Source organism: Delphinus delphis, chromosome 8 (genome assembly GCF_949987515.2).
Source record: "Delphinus delphis chromosome 8, mDelDel1.2, whole genome shotgun sequence".
In the NCBI taxonomy this organism is placed as follows: Eukaryota; Metazoa; Chordata; class Mammalia; order Artiodactyla; family Delphinidae; genus Delphinus; species Delphinus delphis.
The window spans coordinates 61,011,465-61,037,124 of NC_082690.1; the positions used below are offsets into that span (position 1 = coordinate 61,011,465).

Genomic DNA, 25,660 nt, shown 5'->3' on the forward strand with positions numbered 1-25,660 from the left:
GAAGGCATCAGAAAGCACAGCCGGGCCCATTCCTGAGAACTAAGGGAAGCCCCAACCTTCAGCTTGACCATGGAGTTACTAAACTGTTCCTGAACTAGACCCTGGAAGAACCAAGCAAGGAACCTTAAAGGGGAACACAGTGGCCCCGCACGGCCCAGCTAGTGTCCAGGGGACAGGGAACCCTGGCAGAGAGAGGAAGGGCAGCTGGGAGAAGTCCCTGGATCCCAGGGGAAAGGCGGGGTGGGGGGGGTGGCCAAAGAAGTGGCTGGGTACTTTCCGACAGACAGGCTGCAGGGAGGAAGCGGAGGCTGAAGGCAAAGTAGGGAGGGCTGGTCAGGTAGGGAGGGGCAGCTCAGAGGAGCACAGGTCCTGTGTTCAGGTGGATGGGGACAGGGGTCCCCGCCTTCCCTGTACCTTGCAGGTCCTGCACAGGCACAGAGCTGGTCTCCAGCCCTGCCTGTCACAGGTAAGGCACAACCCATTAGTTATATCACCTTGAACAAATTATTCAATCTTTAAACTGTTTCACTGGTAAAACGAGGATAATATTACCCAGGTCATAAAGCTCTAGAGAATCAAGTGAGCTAATACGAGTAAAGCACTTAGCACAGTGCCAGGCACATAGTAAGCAAGCAGTAAATGGTAGCTGCTATCACCACCGATTTACCCTTGAGGAATCCTGAACCAAGAGGAGAAGCTGAGCTGCTGGTCCTGCCCCACATCCCACCCACTTCCCAAGACCACAAGCTGCATGGACTGGTGGGCAGCAGCCAGGCTGGGGGCAGGAGGGAGGGCCCCAACACCCACCCGGATGCAGGCCAGTACTTTCTTACCACTGCCCACTCCCAAAAAGAACCCAAACAAAGGATACGGGTTGCTGAACATCCTCTTGAGGTCTACCTTCTCTTTGCAGTAGGGACACGTCTGCTTCTTTCCCACAATGCACCAGCCGCGGATACAGAACTCGTGGAATCTGAGCACCACTGGTCAAGGGAAATGGTGGGCGGCCAGGATGGCACTCCAACCCCATGCCGGTCTTCAAGGTGCCCAGGCCCTAGCTCTGGAGGAAGGTTCAAATCCTGGCTTCACCTCTTATCAGTTGTATAATCTTGGGCAAGTCCCTTCTCTCTGACCCTGCTTCATCATATGTGAAGTGAGGATAATGAACTCTGCCTTACAGGGCTGTTATGGGGCAAAACGGAGATAACACATGGTACAGAATGGGAGCTGAGTAAGGACGTGGTAAATGTCACAAGTGCTATTCAGGCGGATTTGATTCTGAAACTGAGGGTGCCAGTTAGAGGGTGTTCCTCCCCTGTGACTGACCCAGTCTCGGGGCAGCTAGTGCAGCTGCCGGCTCCTTTCTGATCCAGCCAGGCTACATGTAAGAGTGGCTCCCGTCTGTGAGAAGGAGCAAAGGAGGCAGCCGTTTCTACTCCTGGGGGTTGGTTTCCCTAGCAGAGGACATCACCCAAATGTCTGCTTCTTGTGACTCCCCTACCCTCAAAGGTCTGGACAGCACGCCCAGAGCCTCAAAGGTCTGGACAGCACGCCCAGGGTCATGACCACACCCTTCCCTCCCTGACTGGAGTGTGCACGTGTCAAGAGAGACGTGGTCCAGGAGCTCTAGGCAGGATACACATGATTGCAAGACAGCCTATACGTGTTCTCGATGATGCCCTCTTCACTGACATCCACAAAGATCTGCTGCCCACACACGGCACACACACTGTCCGAGAGGTGTTTGGTGGGCATGCCCGACTCACTGTAGAACTGGGAGAGAAGAGCAGGAGGAAAAGACAGAAAAGACGTGAGAATCAGCCAAAGTGGGAAGGTACCACAGAGGCCTTAGGTCTTCTGTAGAGGAGGCGACATGATAGGGGGAGTCCCCAGAGCTAGAGAATATCTCATACACCAGATCGCCCTCATCTCTGCTGGGCAGATGGGTGAAAGGAAGTCAGATCTGATAGGACCTGAAGACTGGGAGGGTCGGCATCAGGGACAAGGAGAATGGGAAAAAGAAGGGCTCAGGGCTGGTGATTGGGAACTACGTCAGTGAAGCCACTGTGCAGCCAGATTATGGTTCCATGAGAGATGGACAACATCTCTTCTCCAAGATTCAAAACAGTGAAACATCTGGTGCAATGCTGGTTTGGTGACAAGGGCATTCTCAGACACTTGTGGCAGAAGCAAAAGAGGTTCAACCCTTTTGGACAGCATTTGGCATGATGTCTCAAACTGTCACACCATTTAACCTATTAATTTCACCTTAAGGAGTTTAAAGGAGTAAAAATATCAAAAAAGCTTCAAGCATACAGATACTCATTTAAGTGTTATTTATAATTAAAGAAGCAAAGAGTTTGGCAATCCCTCATAAAGTTAAATGTGGAATTACCATATGACACAGCAATTCCATTCTTAGGTACACACTCCTAAAGAATAAAAACAGAGACTAACCACACACTTGTATACCAATGCTCATAGCAGCATTATTCACAAATAGCCAAAAGGTGTAAACAACCCAAGTGTCCGGAAACAGAAGCATGGATAAACAAAATGGGGTCTATGCCTCCAATGAAATGTTATTCAGTCATAAGAATAATGAAGTTCTGATACATGTTACAACATGCAGGCACCTTGAAAATATTACACTAAGTAAAATAAGTCAGACACAAAAGGATAAACATTGTATATTATTCCATTTATATAAAATATCTACAATAGGCAAATTCATAGACAGAAAACAGATTAGAGGTAACCAGCGGTGGGAGGAGGAAATGGGGAGTTACTGCTTAATGGGCACAGTCGCTGTTTGGAGTGATGAAAAATTCTGGAAGTAGACAGTACACTTAAGGATGGCTAAAATGGTGAATTTTACATTACATATATTTTATTTAAAAAATAGTAAAAAAAAAAAAAAAAAACGAGAAGAATTGGAAATAACCATAAATGACCAACAATAGAAGAATGCCTCAATAAGTTATACTCTAGGGCCTAGAGAGGTGGTGGGTTAACTGAAGCTTGAGATATAACACTGAGTGTCAAAAGCAGGGTACAAAATTGGAGGCACAGTATTATTGGTACATATATATGTAAAGACAATCCAAATCTATCAAAAGATCAGAAGGAAATGTATGAGAATATTCACACCAGTGATGTCTTGGTAGTAGGATTATAGGTGATTTTTTTTCTTTTGCCTATTTTTCTGTACTCAAATTTTCCTTAATGAACATATATTACAAGCAAACCTCAGAGATATTGAGGGCTCGGTTCCAGAACACCACAATAAAGCAAGTCACGTAGATTTTTTGGTTTCCCGGTGTATTTAAACGTTATGTTTATACTTACTGTAGCCTATTAAGTGTGCAACAGCATTACGTCTAAAAAACCAATTACAATAATAACATCAAAGATCACAGGTCACCATAACAAATCTAATAATAATGAAAAAGTTCGAAATATTGTAGTCACCAAAATGTGACACAAAGACACAAAGTGAGCAACTGCTGTTGGAAAATGGTGCTCATAGACTTGCTTGATGCAGGGCTGTCACAAACCCTCAATTTGTAAACAAAACAAAACAAACACAATTATCTGCAAAGCGCAATAAAGGAAAGCACAATAAAACGAGGTATGCTCATACTTTAAAAGATTATGTATTACCATGGTTAATCACAATGGATAACCAATTCCATGCTCCAAAAAGAAATTCCAAATTTTGCATACTTTCCTTGTGGTTTATTGTTAAATAGCTACAGAGCATTTCCCCTTCACCCCAAGGAGAAAAGACTTGAATTTTATTTGTTGATATAGTCTAAGACCTACTGTTTTTTTTTCTTTGCACTGTCCTAAAAATGATGGTAAAACACACGTAACACAGAATTTACCATCTTAACTATTTTAAAATATACAGTTCGGTAATGTTAATAAGTATATTCACATTGCTGTGCAGCTAATCTCCAGAACTTCACATCTTGCAAAACTGTAAAATGAATTTTTAGACAGGATTCTGCATTTATTATTACAATTTTATCTTTACCTATAAGGGAAATAGATTATACTTAGCCTTTTTGTATTTTCTTGAGTTTGCTCTGTTTTTTATTTCCAAGCAACTGTCTTCTGAAAAAGCCACAGCCCTGAAGCTGGGTGAGGGACAGCAGTGAAGGAGGGGTGGGCATACAGGTGCTGGGATAGGGAGTAAGGAGGATGGTGACAGCCAGATCAGACACAGCTACACCTGCCAGAACCTCTGCTCAACATGGAGGCATCTCTGACTCCAAGCTGCCCTTATAAGAAATGGGCTCTCTTGACTCCCAAGAGTCCTCAAGCGTAGAAGGTAGAGCCACACCACCCCAAGAATCCATGAATAGAGAGCTTCCTGCCTTCACCCCTACCTCACCGTCTTACAAAACTGTCTGAAGTGGCTCAAGGTGAACTCGTTACTATCACAGAACACCAGAGCAGCCCCGTCCCTGGGGAAACCAAAGCCCAGAAAGGAAAGAAACTAGCTGTGATAAGAACGCAGCCCCTCTGACTCCTAACCCAAGTTCTACCCAAGACGTCCATTAACATCTGCTGAATGCTGCAGAAAGATCAGCTACTTAGCTCACTGAGGGCCAGTAATTCAAAAGGTTCTGATATGTTTATCGAGAGTGCAAAAGGATAAGCAAGAGTTAGGGCAGGGCCAAACCTGTGGAAGCCCACTAACTGCAACTCTCCAAAGCTGGAATCTGAATGCTAGTGTTGAGGGGAAAACACTTCTCCAGCGCTCAAGAGGCTTATGGCTCTGAAATATGTCTGGCTTAGAATTTCTAGGCACATCAACTGAACAGAGAGAAAATAGGCCAAGAAGTCTGGGTCCAGCTCTGGCACTGAGTCCCTGCACAATCATGCAGCACAGGAACATGGCCACTCACTCTGGCCCACAGCGTTGGCAGTGAAATAAGTGGGAACGCCTCAACTCAGGAGATGAGTGAGAGCTCTGAGGAAGAGCTTTACCTCAAATCATCCCTGAGTTCTGCCCCAAGACACTGAGGCAAGGGATACAGGATGCAAGAGAACTTGGATGAGATAATGAGAGTAGGAGGGATGCCCAGGAAAATGTCTATTAGGCCCCTAGCTTCTGGAGTTCTCCCCGCAAGCTAATGTGGCAACAGGCCGGCAGGGTCAAATCCCACAAATTTTCAACAAAGTTATCAGGTAAGCCTGTCAAGTCAGGAAGGGCCCAGCAACCCTGCGGTTTGCAGAACCCACAGAGACTGTATCAGGAGGCACTGAGGCCGAGTAGGGTAAAGTACAGGGAGGCAGATTTCAGTTTAACCTCAAGAGCCTGATGCCTCAGTGTGGAAAGGGCTCAAGGGGCCACATAATTTGTCAGGATTAGACACTCCACATTTCCATCCTCTGTCACTTACTATCTTGATGACCTTGAGCAAGCCACCCAAATTCTTCTTTCCTTCCATCAGAATATATTGGGCACCTACTAAGTACCAGCCACTGGACTGGGTCCTTGGGCTAGAATGCTGGAAAAACACAGACCTGGCCTCTGTCCTCATGAAAACTACAGCTAGGGGAGACTGACATTAAATAAATAAGTATTGGGCTTCCCTGGTGGCGCAGTGGTTGAGAGTCCGCCTGCCGATGCATGGGACGCAGGTTCATGCCCCGATCCGGGAGGATCCCACGTGCCGCGGAGCGGCTGGGCCCGTGAGCCATGGCCACTGAGCCTGCGCACCCGGGGCCTGTGCTCCGCAACGTGAGAGGCCACAGCAGTGAGAGGCCCGCGTACCGCAAAAAAAAAAATCTAAAAAAAAAAAAAACTAAAAATAGAGTTGCCACATGATCCAGCAATCCCACTCCTGGGCATATATCCAGACAAAACTATAATTCGAAAAGATACATGCACCCTTTATGTCCACAGCAGCACTATTTACAACAGCCAAGACATGGAAACAACCTAAATGTCCATCAACCAATGAATGGACAAAGAAGATGTGGTACATATATATACAGTTGAATATTACTCGGCCATCGAAAAGAATGAAATAATGCCACTTGCAGCAACATGGATGGATCCAGAGATTATCATACTAAGCGAAGTAAGTCAGAAAGAGAAAGACAAACACCATGTGGTATCACTTATATGTGGAATCTAAAATACAATACAAATCAATGTATCTATGAAACCAAAACAGACTCACAGGTATAGAGAGCAAACTTGTGGTTGCCAAGGGGTAGGGGGGATAGGGGAAGGAAGGAATGGGAGTTTGGGATTAGCAGAGGCAAAATATTATATAAAGGATGGATAAACAACAAGGATAAACAACAAGGTCCTACGTATAGCACGGGGAACTATATTCAATTTCCTGTGACAAACCATAGTGGAAAAGAATATGAAAAAACTGAGTCATTTTGCTGTACAGAAGAAATTAACACAACATTGTAAGTCAACTATACGTCAAAAAAATTTTTTTAAATTTATATAAAATGAGGACTAATTATTTAAAAGGCTAAAATAAGAATTATTTAAAAGGCATTAAAAGGGCTATCAAAGAACACTGCAATGAAGGGGTTTAACTAAACCTAGGTCATCAAGGGAGTGGCATTTTAGGCTGAGGTAAAGGATAGGTGGGAGTTAGTAAGATGAAGAGAGGCAGAAGTGACAAGAGGAGGCCCTGGAGCAGGAAGGACCTGGTGCGCTTGAGAAACTGAAAGGAACCTAACGCCCTTATGGCTGCATGGAGGATCTTGGACTTGAAATGAGAAATCATCTAAAGGCTTTATTTAAGTACGGAGTAATATGATCAGACTCATATTTTAAAAGAGCACTCTGGGGCTTCCCTGGTGGCGCAGTGGTTGGGGGTCCGCCTGCTGATGCAGGGGACACGGGTTCGTGCCCCGGTCTGGGAAGATCCCACATACCGCAGAGCGGCTGGGCCCGTGAGCCATGGCCGCTGAGCCTGTGCGTCCGGAGCCTGTGCGTCCGGAGCCTGTGCTCCGCAATGGGAGAGGCCACAACAGTGAGAAGCCCGCGTACCAGAAAAAAAAAAAAAAAGAGCACTCTGTCTTCTGTGTGAAAAATGGATTGGAGATGAGGCCAAAATGGATTCAGAGAGACCAGCTAAGAGACAGTTACAATTCTTTAAATGCTGTATGGGGGCCTGTGCTAAGGTGATGTCTTGGGCTAATTTGATGGCAGTAAAAATTGAGAGAAGTGGACTGTTGATACCAGAGGCAGCTGAATAGTAAAGGCCTGGAGTTCAGAAGAGAGTTTTGGATTAGAGATCTGGAAGCCGTGGAAGAAGAAAAGGGAAATACCTAGGCGAAGAGCAAAGAAGATGGTTTAGCCTTGAGCTCGGAGGAACAATAACATTTAAGGGGATGGAAAGTTAGCAGAGGAGACAGAAAATACCAGAGAGACAGAAAGAAAACCAGGACAGTGTAATGTCACAAAATCCAAGGGGGGGGAAAACCTTTTTAAGAAGGAAGCAGTGCTGAGTCAACTGTGCTGATGACTGCTGAGATCAGAATCAATCCACCAGAATGAGTGACACAGAGTCACCGGTGACCTGAGTAAGAGTCACTTCAGAAGAAGGGCATGAGCAGAGGCCAGTTAGAATGGGCCAAGGATAAGTGAAAGGTGATAAAAAAGGAAACAGGAACTTCCTGCAAGTTTAACTGTGAGTGACAGGAAATGGCTCAGTAGCTAGAAGTGACAGTGGGTCAAAAAGAGGACATTTTTGAAAAAGAACACTTAGAACGTTAATGGAAAGAGCCCAGTAGAGGGAGAAGGTGAAGTCATGGGAGAGAAAGGAAGTCAACAGCATATCGGGTCCCTGAGCAGGCAGGAGGTGTGGAATCCAGAGCACAGGTAGGGCTGGCCTCTGATGGGAGAAAGGACACTTATTCCACTGTTACAGGAGGGAAGGAGAAGATGGATGCAAACAGGAGCAGATCTGTAGATACGGTGTCAGGAATTGTGGGGATTCCTGTTTGGTTTCTAGTTGCTCAGGTAAACAGGAGGCGAGGTCATCTGCAGAGAATGAAGGGACAGAAGGAAGGGATGTGAGAGGTTTGAGAGTAGAGAAGGTTTGAAACAGGTTACTCAAAGTGGGAGAGTAAGCTCTTCAGATGAAGAGTCAGATTTCTCCTTTGTAGGACAGGAACACTACCCCCGGCCTCACATGGTACTAGGAAGACACACTGAGAAAACACACAAGACTCCAGCACAGGAGCTCACATGTAGTAGGTGCTCAGGATGTATAAGTTATAATCCACACCATTGACCATCACAGGAAATGTGTGCCATGAAAGCCTAGTGGGCTCCTCTGGGCCACCCCCTCGACTAGTAAGGAGACTACTGCCCAAGGAGGAAAGCCTCACTCGAGGCCAGAGAGGGCTGGTGGCAGGGCTGACCTGGCTCCCAGTCAGTTCAAGTAGATGATTTCAGAAATACCTGTTGAAAAACTGAATAAAATACCCATTTCCAGAATTATAGTGGAGGAGATTCCATATCACAGAGTGTCTAAGATGGCTTCAGACAATAGATGGCGTTAAGAGAGAACTGGCAATTACTCATGGTTGATGATCTGTCTTATGTCTTGCTTTGTGTGTTGAGTATGATGAAGATACAAAGACAAATTCTATAAGGACCCTGTGCTCCAGGTGATTACAGACATAAAATACATGGTCGTACAGCACAGCAGGACTGTATAGTAGGTACTTAATAAATGGCAGCTATCATCATCGCTGTCATCATCATCATCATCATCATGATGTGAGTGTTTGCCATGGGCCAGGCTACTCTGCAAAGTGCTTGACATTAACCCATTTGTTCCTTACCACAATTCTATAAGGCTGACAATATTATTACAGCTAAGAAAACAAGATCAGAGAGGTAAAGCAACTTGCTCAAGCGTATACAGATAATTAAAAGTGGAGGAGAATTTGAAATCAGATCTGTCTGATTCTAACCTCCTGGCTCTTTCTACTACTTCAAGTCAGATGAATGAGCAGATAGTCCTGTCCTCACATTATCTGGGGCTGCTGAGGATCCAGGAAGCAGTAAATCTGGGGCACAGCAATTTGCTCAGGAGATAGAAAATGTGAGGCAGGACACCTGGCCCAATGCAGCACAAACAATGTGTTACTACCCTGCCTGCCCAATCACTCTCGCAGAGGAGGAAGCCCCAGAAATAAGCTTATTTCACAATCCCCCACTCCCCCACTCCCCCACCTCCACCCCACCCCAACATGATTTTTGGGTGTGAATGGAAACTAGACTGTCTGGCTGTCACAAGCTTATGACCTCACAGTAACCAGCTGGAGAACACAGACACCATCCATGATTCCCTTGAATCGACCTGACTCAAAACAGTTACAAATTTCTCCAAGTGAGGCAAAACAAAGAGCTATTCTACTCTAAAAAGAGTAGTGCAGAATGGTGTAAAAGGAATTGAGAATTCTTGTTAATACAATTATAAAACATCATGGTCTTATTTCTAGGAATTGTGAAATTAATTAATTACAGATCTTTTTAGGTCAAACTACTCCCAGAGGTAGACCAAGAGATGAATCAGACCTAGTTCCTGACCTGGTAACAGCTCCAAAATCAACTTTGACTCTCTGGGATAGAAGCTGTGATCACAGAACATACAAAAGACTACGAAAAATAACCAGGACTGAAAATGTGGTATATACACACAATGGAATATTACTTAGCCTTAAAAAGGAAGGAAATTCTGACACATGACACATAGGTAAACCCTGAAGACATTATGCTAAGCGAAATAAGCCAGTCACAAAAGACAAATACTGTATATGAGTCCACTTATATGAGGCACCTAGAGTGGTCAAATTCATAAAGACAGAAAGTAGAATGATTGTTGCCAGGGGCTAGGGAGAGTGGGGATTGGGGAATTATTGTTTAATGGGTATGAAGCTTCAGTTTTGCAAAATGAAGAGTTCTATGGATGGATCATGGTGCCAGTTGAAGAACAATGTAAATGTATTAATGCTACTGAACTGTACACTTTAAAATGGTTAAGATGGTATGTTATGTGTATTTTACCACAATTAAAAAAAAAAAACAACTAGGGCTGCTACTGAAAGTGGGCAGTGGTGCTAGTAAGGGCTACACTCAGTCACACTCTGTACATTGTAGATGGTTGATAAATAACTGTTGCTTGAATAAATAATGAGTTGGCCAATGAATGCGTGGAAAGCTGGAGTCTCCTGGCTTCCTCAAACTGCCCTCCCCAAAGCACTGATCAGATTTTGGCTTCAAGGCCAGCAATATTCTTTAAATTCAGGTTGTTGTGGCTCAGGGGCCCAGGTGTTCCTGAGCAGACCAAGGCCCACTTGACCAAAGACATGGGCAGAAATAACAGAGTCTTGGATTTCTCAGGGTTGGAAAGCACTCCAAGGTGGTGCAATCTATCCCTTTATCCCATGTTGGAGTCTCTTCTCCCATATTCCTGCCTGGTCTAATCTCTTGGCATCCTGAGCCCTAGCAGAAGGCCTGTCACTAAGTCTCAGCAATATTTGCTAAGAGTATTGGAAAACAACAAATGCGTTAACTCCTGGTGACTCACCCAGTACTATCACAAGCTATCCTAGTCTTCCTATGAACCCCCAAGAAAGGAACCTGGAGAAACAGCAAACTGCTTGTCTATAGTCAGGATCAGCAAGGTCACATTCTGTTGGATAGTTTTCAGAATGACTCCTCTGAAAGAGACATTTGGATAGAGTGGCTCCTCTGAAAAGGAAAGCCATTCTCAATGTCAATTACCTAGGGAAGAGGTAGATCCTCATGTAAGATACCCTGTGGTATAGGGGAAGGGCAGCATCATTTTTGTCAGGAACACAGGCTTTAGGTCTAGGCATCTGGAGGACTGTATTGTCCAGATGTGGATTCTAAGTGGTGGGTGTTAAGATGACACCCAGTATACAGAGGTAGGCTGAGAGTTAGATGAGGCAGGGTCTGAAAACCCTGGAAAGCAGGCAGCCTGATAACTCAGATCAACCTCATTCAAATACTCACAGTTTATTTTCCTGTTATTCATCCTCAACCTTTAATAAAGTCCGACGTGACTGTTTGATTCTGTGCTAAGAGGTACAGGGAGGTATGTGGGTTTATCCTTGGGACAGACTGTTATTGTGGAATGGTGGGGGTATCTAGTGAGATCCCATAAAAGGAAGGAGAGTATGAGGGGTCAGGAGCTAGTGTTTGAGGCACTCTCCACCCTAACGAGAAATTCTCCCACCAGGTCTCTTGGTGAAGCTGGAATTTATCATTATTAGGGAATTATCTTATGAGGGATTATCACTTATAATCACTGCAGCACCCAATAATTCTTCCCAAGAGCACGGAAAGTGGCCCAGCTCAAACTGCATCTTAGGGAGGCCAATTTAATAATTCTATCTCCCAGAGCAGAAGCTAACTTGTGGATCAATTCTGAGCTCAGAAAAGGGATTCTGTAGATTGGTTATTAGGGACCCCCACCTGAGGGAATAAAGGCTATGCTTAAACTGGCAGCTGATAATAACCTTGAGATAAAGTTGGTAACAACCTGGGAAAATCAGAGAATTGGTCCTGTAAAAACAGAATGAGAAGAAAAAGAAATCACTAGAGGGATTCTCTGAAAAGCTGGCTGTGCCACAGAAGCAGTCTCAGTGAACAGCTGTTGTTGAAAGTGAAGTTAGTAATTAGACAATCTCTGCTGTTGAAAGCAAAGTTACTAATTAGACAATCTAGGGTCTGGAAATCTCTTCGGGGAGTGAACTGGTTAAAGGAAGAGCTGAAGTCTACACAAATAGATGAGACAGTGAAATGTTGCTAAAACATAAGACAGCTGTTCAGAAAAGAATCTAACAGGCTGTCTATAAAGTGACCCAATACACTGTTTTCAATTTGATCCATTACAGGAAAAATAAAAATAGTCCCAGGATACTGAGAAACAAAGTCCTAGACCTAAAACTGTACTTGATTAATGTTACCCAAGAATAATAGCTGAGTCTCCTGCTTAACGTGAATTGCCCTAAGCCTACCAGCCCGTGGCATGAATGAGATCACAGTAGCAGTGACATACAAATTTGCACAGCCAATAGGCCCCCACCTGCAAAACTGCCTCAGACTCAGCAAGAGTTCCTGAGGTGCCTCATATGAAGTCAGTGCCAAGCTTTCATGTACTTCTCAACTGGTCTCCACTGATATCTGCTGCCTAAAAGCTAGGACTGGTATCTGGATGCTCCAAGAGAACCTGCTTCCCTGACATTCTCCTAGGGTTTCTCTCCAACCTGCCAAACCTCTTGCTACCTCAGAAGTAGCAAGAACTTCTGAATGCCTTTCAGTCCCCACTCATCAGACAGAACCACACTTATTTCAGCACAGAACTGGAGAAATGTCTATTAAACTTGGAAATATTCCTTCTTATGGCTGGGTCTAATCGGATGATACTCAGATGGGAAGCACTTCTGTGTTGTTCACACAATTACAAAAAAGAATGTATTACTTTTACAAACAGCAAAACAACAGACATTTTGAAAAAAAAGATATAAGGATATTGAGTTGGGTTTCTTACACTGGCTGTTACTTTACCTATATTTTAAGCTTGAAGAATCTCTGCATGGTCTCCACTTGGTCCTCTTGCAGCATTTCCTATCTCAGTGAAGGATCCAAGGAGTTGCTTGAGTTAGAAATGTCAGCTTTGATACCTACCTTTCTTTCCTTCGTGTTTTTTCCTTCAGTCTCCAGAACCAATCTATATCCAAGTCCTGTCAACCTTACCTCCAGAATATCTCTCCAATAGTCCGTTTCTCTCACTTTTCACCATCTCTACCCTAATCCAAGCTACCTTCATCTTGCCCAGACTACTGCAATTGTCTCTTAAAGACTAAGTGGGTCACTCTGGTCTGTGGACCCCTCTCCAATCTGTTCTCTACCCAAGCAGCCAGAATGATCTTTTCAAAGTGCAAATCTGATGATGTCATTTTCTATCTTAGCCCCCTAGTATTTTTAGTATAAAAATCACAATCTTTCATTTGGCCTCTACGGCTTTTTCTAGCCTAGCCTTTGATTATTCCTCCATACACTTCCACTATAATTCAGCCCTACAACCACATGAGCCTAGTTCCTTAAAATGCTCACCCTTTCTCCCACTACAGGCCTCTTACACATGCTATTTCCTCTACCTGGTATACATTTCACTTTTCACTTCATCTGGTTAACTCTACTCATTGTTCAGGTCAGCTCAATAGTTACATCTTCAGGGAAGCCATCTTTGAGCCCCAAGACTAGGTCAAATGACATGACTATATTTGTTCATAGTATCATGAACCTCCCCTTCATAATATTTATTAAAGTTATAATTTTAATAATATATCATAAAGTATCATATATAATTTGTGTTTTTATTACTTTAATACCCATCTCTGTCACTAGACAGAGGCATTAAATAAGTATCTGTTGAGTGACTGTTAACTTCCTGTGGGGTAAAGTGATTCTTATAATAGCTTAGAGTTAAAAATTCCAGGGTACATCTGAGATCGGTTTTCCAAATTTTAAGGAAGGAACCTCCATACATACCACTCACATCCTGAAGGATTTTGTATGGCTTATCTCTTCCATCAAACAAGTGATGCTATCCTGAACTCTTTGGAGGTAGCAGGAGGCAGTATTAAAGAGTCCAAGTGAACTCACCCCTATGGTAGATGCCATGTAGTCTGCACACATTTCTGCAAAGTCCCGCTCAAGAACACCATAGTAGAGGCCATAGAAGAGGAGAGAAATGCCAAAGTCCATGGCATCTTCTGGTTTGATCCTGTAAGGGAAGCAGCATGGCCTGTAAGGCCTGCCCTGAGATGCAACTGCTTTGGATTACTACTCTGGGACACAAATGGCAGCGTCTAAAGCTGGAAGCTTTAATAGCTGGAGCAAGTGTTGGCAAACTAAAACCAAATCCAGCCTGTTGCCTGTCTGTATATGACCTGTGGGCACCACCTGAACAGCCTAGGACTGGGAGCTGTGAAGACCAAGCCAAGGTATCCCTTTCTGCTCACTTCCCCACTGTTTCCAGTGCCTGCCTCCTCTGACTGATGACCATGCTTGCAGCTCCCTAGTTGGCACCTATATGTTGGGGACTCCACTACTGGCAACTGCTACACACTAAGCAGTGGAATTTTCAGTCCGGAAGTTAGCAACTCACTATTGAATTGCCTCACCTCCAGCCAGTTGCCCAAGTTGAAATAGCTGAGCCCTCCAAAAGGAGGGAAGGGCACAGCAGGATCTGGGTGTCACTGGAGCAGAGAGTGAAAATGATCCCAGGGGTCACCCACCTCCATCAGGCCCCTCCTTCTAAGAATGTTTCATATGATAGCAAGTGGGCACAAAGTATGTCCACCATCTGAGACAGGCCACCCAGGCAAACAGGGTGGAGCAAGGGAGGCGTTTTCTCTCGTTATATAAGTACCTATATACCATCCTAGAGTTTGCCTTTTGTCCCACAAAGCCTAAAATATTTATTATTTGGCCCTTTATAAAGAAGTTTGCCAACCACATCTTTAGAAAACAAAGATAAAGTTAGTAAATATACACATACCAGTTACCATAAAATTTTAACTTGCATCTATACATATTCTGTATCATGTCATCAAAGTTAAATTTTGGTCCAAGTCTCCTTACTAAGGACAATAGGCCTATAATATTAGGAAGTTTGTTTTAGTAATTCCAGGGACCAACAGTTTGCAAACTTGAGTCTTTAAATGTTTATTATAGAAAACTACCTTTGTTAAAACATTTGTACCAAGAACTGTACGTGTTCACTTAAAGTTGTAAATTACATTTAGCTTAGAAAGTTGAATTTGCCCACCAATCTTACAACATTTAACGTACTAACTAGACGTCGTGATCTTACACCAATTAACCTGATTAGTAGCATAAAAATGGTCAAGATTCTCAATTATGTTTTCCTCCTTATACAGTTTATCAAAGTAAAAAAGAAACTGTAATTCTAGAATAAATACCTTCAAAACATAATAGAGAATCTTGGTTTTTACTTTTTTTAACCATCCAGGTTAGGAAGATATCTGGAAGTACCTTGGTTTTCTTTGATGAGATGTGTTGACTCTACACTGATAAATTCCTGTAAATATTTGTGGAACCTGTTTATTCTTTCAGCCTGTACTACCCCTGGAAGAAAGAATTCCATGGGTGTCCTCTCATTATATAAAGTAGGACTTATTCCTTTCAGTTTCAGAGATTCCTGCCTACAGTATACCTGGTTTGGGGAAGAGGCCAGTGGTCATGAATTGAAATTTGAATCCTAAATCTCTAGCTTCAATGCATTGTCCCAATCCACAGCCTACAGCTGTAGAAACCACATTCCTACCCTTTTCTGCCCTGCTTACTCACTGTACCCTCCAGTCCCAGAGTCCAGGATTACTTGGCTTCTGCCTTAACTGGGGGTAGAGGAAACCTGTATGCTGATACAGACCTTTTGGAAAGCTTATGACAATATGAAGCAACAGCCAGAATTCCACTCCTGGTCATGTACCCTTAGGAAGCAACTCTGCAATGTTATCTGTGACAGCGCTGCACTGAAAAAACAACCTACGTGACCAACAATGGAGCAGGACTTAAAAGTCCACAGGTTAACTCTGTTTCCTGAGAAATCTCTTAAAGGTAGAATGTCAGCTGTGTCACAAAGTAGCAATGCTTATATATTAAACCTGACCTGCGATTAGAACACTGCATCTGGACCGGGAGAGTTTTAAACCTGATGTGTTCCTTGGAGAAGTAGGTCTTCTGGGCCTGGCTGGCTGCCACACTCATCTGTGTGGTCTCACTCTCTCATATCTCAGCCCTGGGACTATTGTGAGGACTCCTGCAGACGCTGCCCTGCTATTTCCTGTCTTGTATCTTTCTAGGTGGATCTGTTGCCAGGTGTGGCTAGCTGTGTCCCATGAGTTCAACTGCCTAGTCCAGGGTCGGCAAACTTTTTCTGTAAAGGTCCAGATTGTAAGTATTTTAGGTTTTGTGGCCCATATAGTCTCTGCCACGATTATCCAACTCTGCTGTTTTACTGCAAAAACAGCCATAGACAATGTGTAAACAAATCAATATGAGTGTTCCAGTAAAATATTTTTATTTTATAAAAACAGAAGGTAGGCCAACTTGGCCCACAGGATGTAGTTTGCCAACTCCTACTCTCCTTGAACATAAGACCACTCAGGTAGAGTGGATGTTACAGTAAACAATACACACATGGAAAAGGAAAATGGTTCTGTTGGGGTGATGGAGTTATGAGTAACTGGCTATAATCATTATTATGCTTACTTTTGTTATTATACTTTCCCACTAAAATATAAATTCTTGGAAAGTACAACCAATGATTTGAGACTCTAACTCTGTATTATTCAGACATTCCTTTCTCTTTGCCAGCACAAATCATGGAAGGCCCACCCATCCTCCCATCCTCTAAAGCCAAGTCTCCTATCCTAGGTGCCATGTTCCCCTTGTTCATACTCAGGACCTGTCCCAGGAACAAAGGTACATCTCACCAGTCCCTCCTCCCCAGACACTAGCAAAAACAAAAGCAAAGGGTACTCACTTGAATAACAAGTTAAGACCAAAGAGGGTAAACATGACAGCCATGTAGCCAATGATGCCAGTGGCATAGCTGATTTTATAGATCAGCAGGAACCACTTATAAACCAACCTGGAGAAAGGAGAAAAAATTAGTAAAGCTGACACAGAAAGACTGGCCTAAGAGCCTCTGGACCACCAGAATCCCTTACTCTCACATCAATGGGGACATCAGGCTCTTTGCTTAGGACTTTTATTGAGCAAGGCTGGTCACTCCCTCAATTGCAGAAACACCTCCACATACCAGGGAGCTAGTGCTTTGTATTTTCCTGGTCTCAGACCAAGGGAAGAAAAGAGAAGTTTAACCTCAAACAAAGAAAGTACACAGCTGACCTCAGATAAGTATGTCATCTCAAATTCAGGTTAGTTGGATGAGGAAGTGAAAATTAGTAACTACAGCTGTGCTCAGAAGGAAACAGGCATTCTTATCAGGAAAGAGGATTCAAGGGAAGATGAATAAAAGGTAGAATTAGCTACAGGCTTTTGTAACTGGGCATGGTTAATGTAAATACTGCTTCACTCCTACCCACAGGCTAATAACAAAATGAAATATATCTAATGAGTTTGCTTCTGAATTTATTTTTTTTCCTGAAGGAGAGGGGATAAGGAAGGAGGCACTCAACGAATACCCTTGAATTGGATGTGTGTGCGTGATGGGGGCGGGGTGCAGTAGAATGGGACTGTGCGATTCTCCTGAAGGAGGAGCCATGCTCCCTAGGATCCAATGAAAAGCAGTGTGGAATCTGGTTGATTGACTGCAACTAGGATCAGAGAGGAAAGATGGTTCCCAGAATGTACCAGAGCCTTTTAAATGTTATGGAGGTAGGTCCCTGATATCAGGAGCCACTGTTCTACCTGTGAGGAGAGCTAAGGAGTAATTTAGCAATCTGCCTGGCTCCTGAGAGCTGAGTAGGTTACTGCCAACCCTGCTGGGCCTCAGGGAGAATGCTCAAGGTCCCTGCCTGGGCCTCCCTGCTGTGGCTAAACAAGGGGCGATGGCTTCTCAGGCTGGCGGAGGGACCCGAACACCTTGCAGTGTCTGCCCTCAAAGACCACAGAGAGCTCCATTATCCAGGGTTTGTACTGATCAGATGGGACTGAGACACAGTGGAAAGGATGTGGCATTTTAGGTGGAACCTGGATTAAGTGAGGTTTAGTAGCTGGGTAACCCCAGATAAGTCATATCAACCTGAGACAAGTTTACTTATTTCTAAAACAGGAACCCCCTGCCACCTTTCTCACTGGATTGTACATAGTGTATATAATTTCCTGGTGTAAATAATACATACCCAATAAATGCTGCATGAATAAATGTGGGTGTTTATGAAAGTACTTTGAAATTGTAAAGCACTATCGAATGCTAGTTGTTACTGTTATCAAAAACCTCCCATGTTATAGACACATTTTCAGTCATTTTAGCTAGATGTTGAAAATGTTACTCGATGACTCTTAACATGCTTTATTATACTTTTTCTTCATATTACCCTATATGAGGTAGCAATTATTATCAGAGGTAGCAATTATTATCACATTTTTAGGGATAAAGAATTCAAGGCTGAGAAACGTGCAGTCATAGGGGTCATATAATTAACAACTGGCAGGGCTAGGGTTTCCAATCCATATCCATCTGGCTCCAGAGTCTGTAATATTCTATACTGGCTTTTAATGTAAACTACCACAGCCAGAGAGGGGCTTCTAGATCACTGACCTCACCTTGCAGATAAATTTTACTTTGTAGAATGAAACTCAGAAAGCCAAAGAAAGGCTTGTAGTAAAGTGGAACATAAGAGGCATGGGAAAAAGAGCAAGTTGCAACTTGGAAAACTTTGGATCAGATAGTCACAACTCTTGAGGCTAGCTGGTTCTTCTCTTAGGCTCTCCTGAACCTGTACACACGTGTCTCACAGTACTTACCAACTGCACTAAAACAGCTGCTTTCTTGTCCATTTCCTCCATTAAACCAAGTACTCCTTGAGGACAGGGACCATGTCTTTTCCAGCTCTGTATCCCCAGTGCTCAGCACAGGGCCTGACACATAGCAGGTGCTTGTTGAATGAATGAATGAATAAATGAGAAAATCTCTTTTTTTTTCTGTCAAGTATAGATATTAAATGACCTCACAAGCTGGTTGGGAGGATCAAATGAGAAATGCATTTGGAAATACAAAGAATTATACAGGGGACTTCCCTGGTGGCGCAGTGGTTAAGCATCTGCCTGCTAATGCAGGGGACATGCGTTTCAGCCCTGGTCCGGGAAGATCCCACATGCCGCTGAGCAACTAAGCCCGCCCGCCACAACTACTGAGTGTGCGCTCTAGAGCCCATGCACCACAACTACTGAAGCCTGCGTGCCTAGAGCCCATGCTCCGCAACAAGAGAAGCCACCGCAATGAGAAGCCCGTGCACCGCAACAAAGAGTAGCCCCCACTCGCCGCAACTAGAGAAAGCCCGCGCGTGGCAGCTAAGACACAATGTAGCCAAAAATAAATAAATTAATAAATAAATTAATTAATTAAAAAAGAAAAAAGATGTATACAGGCAGGGGCTGCTTTGTGACCAAAGAAGGAAGTATTGTTTGCTGGAAAATTGTAAATTTGCTGAGATTCATTCATTCAACAAAAATTCAGACAATAGGCTACTATGTGCCAGACCCCGTGGTAGGGCCTGGATATACAGTGACAAACAAAATGGATGTGGTTCCTGATCTCATAGTTAGTTTAGTGGGGGAGACAGACACTCAAAATAGTATTTAGTTATAAACTACAATAAGTTTTATGAAGGAAAACTACAGGGCACTAGGAGAGAATGTGACAGAAAATCTAATTTAGAGATCAGAGAAGAGGTTACAGAAGAAAATGACAGTTATAATGAAACCACAATGACCAGGATTTGCTTACTTATTTTGTTAGCTTTTAATATAAACAGACCTTGATGTAAACTGTAAGGTAAGCTATAGGGAAAGACTTGGAGGTTTTTATTCTGTGAATGGGGCAGGAGGTCTCCCAATCAGCTCGTTTTGGTGGGGCTTTGTGCCAAGTAACCTTGGCAGACAAAAACTGCAATTTTTTCAGTCTAACCCACTTGTCTCCCGTGCATCCCAACCCGTTAGTTCAGGAAGCCTAGCTCCTTCCCACTACCCACTCCTAAATTCTCACCTTGGGGTTGTCTGTACTAGTGGTTTTCGGGTGGCTCGGAAGGTGACAAAGGCTGTGACGGCAGAGAACAAGATCCAGATCACTAGGAACCTCCACCAGTGCAGCTTCACTGTGAAATAGAGGGGAACAACCCACATCTGAAAGAGGGTCACCATCTGAAACACAAACACAAGCACTTCAGCTCTAGCCAGCTCCCTCTGCAGCTCTATCTGCAAATCCAGAGCGCATCTTGTGTGTTCCATTTTAGCCTGATCCTCTCCTACATTTCCAATTTTGGATAAAGGCACATCCTAGTGACCCAAGTTAGAAATCTGGGACCGTGCTTGACACCAACCTTTTACCCCCCCACCCGACTGTTTATTGTACATATTCTTTCCTTTACATGTGAGCCCTTGCTACCCCTTACCTGGCTGACTATGACCTCTTTGTTAAGTCTCCTTGCATTCAGTGTCTCCCCCTCCAATCTATCCTTCCCAGGAGCACACAGTCTTGAAGTATGTCATCCCCCTGCTTAGAACCCTCTAAGGGTCCCCAGTCTACAGGATAAGATTCAACATCCTTAGACTCAACATCCTTAGACAGGCAGTCAAATTCCCCACAATGGAGCCCCAAACTACTATTTCAAGGACCACCTCCTACCATTCCCCATGCCTGTAGTCAGGTTGTTCCCCTCAGGGCAAAATATCCTTCCCATCTGTCTTTTGGCCTGAGGGTATCACATCCAAGACAAACAAAGGCTTCAGTCTCCCTTCTAGGCAGAATAAATCATGACTTCCTATTGCTCCAAACGCATTTTCTTTTCTACCATCATTACAGTGCTTACCTAGAGTATGAGACTGGATTCAAATTCGTTCTCTAGCTTACTGTAACCTCCTTGAGAGCAGTGACAAGGCCACACTCATCTGATTCCTCTGTGCTAGGAAACTGTCTGGCCCATGACAGATCCTCAGTGAATTTAGATAAATGAGGGGAAAGCAAGACTAGAACCCTAAGAGGGAAGCACATTTGTTTTAAAGAGCATCTATTTTACTTTCCCTCCTTCATATCTTTACCTCAGACTTGTTAGCTACAGAGTTCCAAATGTATAAAACAATTCTAAGTCAGAAGTTTGGACCAATCACGAGTCTTCTGCTCTCCAATGTCTCCTAACTCCCTCCCGCAACCACCCAATTTTTACTAGATGTCACTCTTCTCAGGTGAATAGCAGGTGTAAAAACAGATAATTAGCACTTAATAGAGGCTTTCTTCTTGGTAGCATTAAATGAAATGAAAGAATTTTTTTAAAAAAAAAGGGGGGGGTGGCTATAGAGAGGAAAATATTAGCTAGTTTCCTAAAGTTCCACAGAAGAGAAAACTTTTTTTTTTTTTTTTTGGTACGTGGGCCTCTCACTGTTGTGGCCTCTCCCGTCGCGGAGCACAGGCTCCGGACGCGCAGGCTCAGCGGCCATGGCTCATGGGGCCCAGCCGCTCCACGGCATGTGGGATCTTCCCGGACCGGGGCACGAACCCATGTCCCCTGCATCGGCAGGCGGACTCTCAACCACTGCGCCACCAGGGAAGCCCCCAGAAGAGAAAACTTTTGAGAAACTATTTACTCTTGGGGATTTCTAGACTAGTCTGCCCAGTCCAAATATAATGTGAGTCTCATATGTAAGTTTAAGTTTTCTAGGGGGGAAAGCAGGGAGGAGGCGGGGAGTCGTGGTGGGATGAATTGGGAGATTGACATATATACACGAATATGTATAAAATAGATAACTAGTAAGAACCTGCTGTATAAAAATAAATAAATAAAGTTAAAAAAGAAATAAATTGATGGAGAGGGTGTGGAGAAAAGGGAACCCTACTACACTGTTGGTGGGAATATAAATTGGTAAAGCCACTATAAAAAAATAAATAAGTTTTCTAGTAGCTATGTTAAAAAAAAAGTAAAAAGAAACAGATGATCTTAATTTTAATAATATATTTTATTTAACCCAATATATCTAAAATATTACTGTTTCAAGATGTAGTCAATATAAAACTATCTATGAAATATTTTACTTTTTTTTTTGTACTATGGCTTTAAAATCCGATGTTTATTTTATATTTACAGTATATCTCAAAAGAGACCAGTCACATTTCCAGTGTTCAGCTGTCACATGGGACTGGTGGTTACAACACTGGATAGTGCAGCTTAAAGCATCTTTTTAGTGTTAAGCTGTCTGTAGCTACTACTCTCTCATAGACTGCTCTGTGGCAAGAAAAAGCGTTAGTTTTTTAGTGTTATTTTACATATTAAAAAAAAAGAGAGAGACAGTGGAAGAAAATGGTGAGCAGCCAATTTGCTTTAGAGCTTCCAGTGCTGTGTGCCCACTGGTCAGCGAACAATGTAGTCTCAGTACCAATTCCACTGTACAGCAACCTACAGTTGACTCTGAATGAAGTGTTCTAAAATATTCTGGCCTTACAAAAAAAAGTGTGAAAAGCACCAGGATGTACTAACGGCTACCCAAATAATGTTCCAGGTGACATTCTAGGAGATACTTGGAGACCAGGAAAAGACATCACAGATTATTTAAACTAGGGGATAAGGCAACCAGAATCGTGACACTAAAAGGGGGGTAGATGAAGGTGGGTATGGAAAGAAGGGCTACAGGCAGGGTCTTTAGCCTTCACATTGTTTGCTTTAACAGGCTCATGGGGGTGTTTACAAAACAGTAGGCCCAGAAACTAGAGAAGAATTAAATCACATGGCCTGGTCACATGTGTCCGCTCTGAGAAAGAACAGGAATTCCTATCTCCTTTGAGGTTTTCCAAAAAGTTGGCTGTTACATAAAAACCACCAGCCTGCCCTAATAGCCTCTTTCCCACTCCCCATCAATCACCAATAGCATGTTCTGGGGGGGGAATCCAGTCAAGATAATTTTCCCTATGTGAGCTGCAGCTCTGCATATTTTGGGTGTGGTGAGAGGCAGAGGACCTGGATTCTATTCTGGGTTGAACAAAGACATAATTAGGAGTAAGTCTGGGCATCGGTGTAAAATGAATGGAAAATCTTGCCTCATTTTGTAACGTTCAGGCTTGAAACTTTAAGGGTGTAAAGCTACTCAACTTACACATCATGAAAGATAAGAGAGGAGGCGGGTGGGTAGGAAAGGGAAGAAAGGAAGGAGATTTAGGGACAGGATTAGGCTCTTTGAAACCAGATGGCCCAGTAGAAGCCCAGCAAACCTGGATTCTAGTTCTGTTCTGCCTCCAACTCAGTAGGTAACCCTAAGGAGGGCCTTCCTCCTTAAAGGAAGGGTTTGACTTGATTTTCAAACTCCTTCAAGCTCTAGCACGCTAAGGTTCTGTTAAGCAGCCCTGTATCTCAGACTTCCTGGGAGAGTGAAGGCAGCCTTCACTCATTCATCCAAGTACTTACTTTGCACTTCATGAGAAGAGGAATGCAGAAATAAATAAACATGACCTCTAGTTCGTCCCTGTCTTCAAGGAGCTAACAGTCTAGCAGCAGGAGAATAACATAGATCAAACCCATATTTTAATGATTCTATGAATCCTTACACCCTTTCTAAAGAAGAAGTACAAACAGACATCATTAAAGAGCAAATAAACAAAGCAGAATGCAATAATATAGTGAAAAGAACAGTAATTTTAGAATTAAAGAGTTCTAGATATGAATCCCAATACGGCTATTTACTGTGTTACCTTAGGCAAGTCACTTAACTCTGACAGCCTGTTTTCTGAACTGTAAATGAGGTATACAGTACCTACTCTCATCAGGCTATATAGGTCATGGGAGTTAATGCATGGAAAACTTTTAGAACAGTACCCAACAAGGCAAGCATTCAATATAAGTAATATAATAAATATAATTTAAGGATTCAATATAATAGCTCTTATATTTCAATAGCAGCAATGTATATAAAACAACAAGCATAGTTGCATAGTAAGCATTAAGTAAATGAGAGCTCTTATTATGGCTTCACATGATCAAAAATGAATAAAGCCACATATATAAGGGAGCAAAGACTGCAATGAGATAACCAAAATAATCAACATATTAAAGGTGGTGGGGTTATAGCAATTTCTTTATAATGTTTAATTTGTCCTTTCCAGGAAAAATAAATGATCCAAAAACCCAAACCAAGGATTTGAAGCCATTTTCAGGTATCGAGACGCTCTGTGCCAGGGAGGCTTGAAAGTCAGATTCTCTTCAAGGCCTGGAAAGCAGCTGCTGGGGTGAGAGCTCAGTGCCTGACAAGCAGCAGGCAGAGGGGCTGTGTGAACACAATAGTCTACTATGGGGGAAAATGGTAAGTTACAATTTTGCCTGGTTAATTTACTTGTGTCTACTGTAGTATTTATTGGCATTCTACTTAATAAATAAATTGAAGCTTCCTCATTAAGGAAGGCATTTTTAATGGCTAGCTTGGCAATAAATGGCTGAAAGTTACTCAAGATTCTCAGAGCAACAGCAGGAACTCTGGTGCCACCTGGTGGCGACACATTTGGTTAGACAGTTTGCTCAACCAAGTGCCTGTACTTGATGCTGTGAAAGGCACAAAATAATGGGAAGCCGTGGCCCTAACTTCTCTTCCAGAATTTGGGGTGATGAGATATAAATGCATGAATTGGGCAGCCATGCAAAGCATCAAGCACTGCTATGGGAGTTCAGAGGAGAGATGTAGCAGTGTGGTCAAGAGCTGTCAAGGGGAGACTGACTGGAAATGGCAGAGCTCTGGTTCTGAAGGAGGCTTCATTATGGCGTGTGCGCGTGCATGTGCATGTGTGCGTGCGTGCGTGTGTGTGTGTGTGTGTGTGTGTGTGTGTGTGTAAGCCACTCATCCTTCTCTCCCTGAATCTGAAAATATGAAGCTGAAGTGAAGACTAGCCTGAAACTCACTCACTGATTCATTCAGCAAACATTTGCTGAGGAACAATCCCAGCTTCTCTGATCTGAAAGATAAGAATAACAACATCCCACTTCTCTCTCCACAAGGCTACACAGTTGAGATGATGATGTTAGATGCTAACAGTAAGAGCTAGCCCAATTTAAATGGACTGTCTTTGTTTTAGATTTCTTTCATCTCAGAAACCGTAACTCACGAAAAGTCAAAAAAGAGCTCTCAGATCACATCCTTCTCTGGGCACCAGCTCCCCTGTTAGTGTGCTGATGTTTGGCACTTCCGACTTCTGGCATTCTCATCACTTCTATATCTTCCTACGTTATGGGGGCAGGGCCACCCACCGTGCTTGGCTGAAGAGGAATACTGAGGGTGAAACGAAAACGACAAGCCCAGGTAGCTGAACAAAGTCAGAGACTCACAGCTTGAATCAGCGTGAAAAAAATGCTGATAAATGGACAGAAATCAATTGGAAGAAGGTGTCTAGGATATGCTCTACAGCTCTGGTCAAAATTTTCATGAATGATTTGGATGAAAATACAAAGGATCTGCTTACCACACTGTGAATAGTACAAAGCTTGGGAAGGAGAGAGGAGCAAGGCAGTGAACATGGGAAACAGAAACAAGATCCAAAATGAATAAAGCTCATTCCTAGAGTTCTTCTAGCTCTAACATGCTGTGACCTGAGAAGCTGAAATGAAGAACCAAAACCTTACAATGAAACCTCACCAACTACCCAAGTATAGGTTGGGGAAGGAGTGGCTTAACAGCAGCTCATGTGAAACAGATCTAGGGGTTTCACCTGACTACAACTTGCCAGGGAATATACGCCAACAGGGCCATTACCAAAAAAGCCAAGGCAACACTACGCTGTTTAACTAAGAATAAACCCAGAATGAAGGAGGCAGCAGCTCTACCATTCTCTGCTCTGTCAAAGCAAACTTGGGCCCTGAGATCAGGTATTAGGACCACAATGTA

At 43.3% G+C, this 25,660-nt stretch overlaps 1 protein-coding gene across 3 annotated transcripts in view; it reads right to left on the reverse strand.

Annotated features, from left to right (window-relative positions):
• RNF121 (ring finger protein 121) overlaps positions 1 to 25,660 on the reverse strand; it is an 82,316-nt gene that overhangs the window by 2,090 nt on the left and 54,566 nt on the right. For all 3 annotated transcript variants that reach the window (XM_060018355.1, XM_060018354.1, XM_060018356.1), the window contains 5 exons: positions 19,797 to 19,951; positions 16,608 to 16,715; positions 13,700 to 13,820; positions 1,640 to 1,773; positions 872 to 973 (listed from right to left, as the gene is read on the reverse strand). In XM_060018355.1, the coding sequence (XP_059874338.1) occupies positions 872 to 973; positions 1,640 to 1,773; positions 13,700 to 13,820; positions 16,608 to 16,715; positions 19,797 to 19,951 (620 nt within the window). The remainder of the gene's footprint in view (positions 1 to 871; positions 974 to 1,639; positions 1,774 to 13,699; positions 13,821 to 16,607; positions 16,716 to 19,796; positions 19,952 to 25,660) is intronic.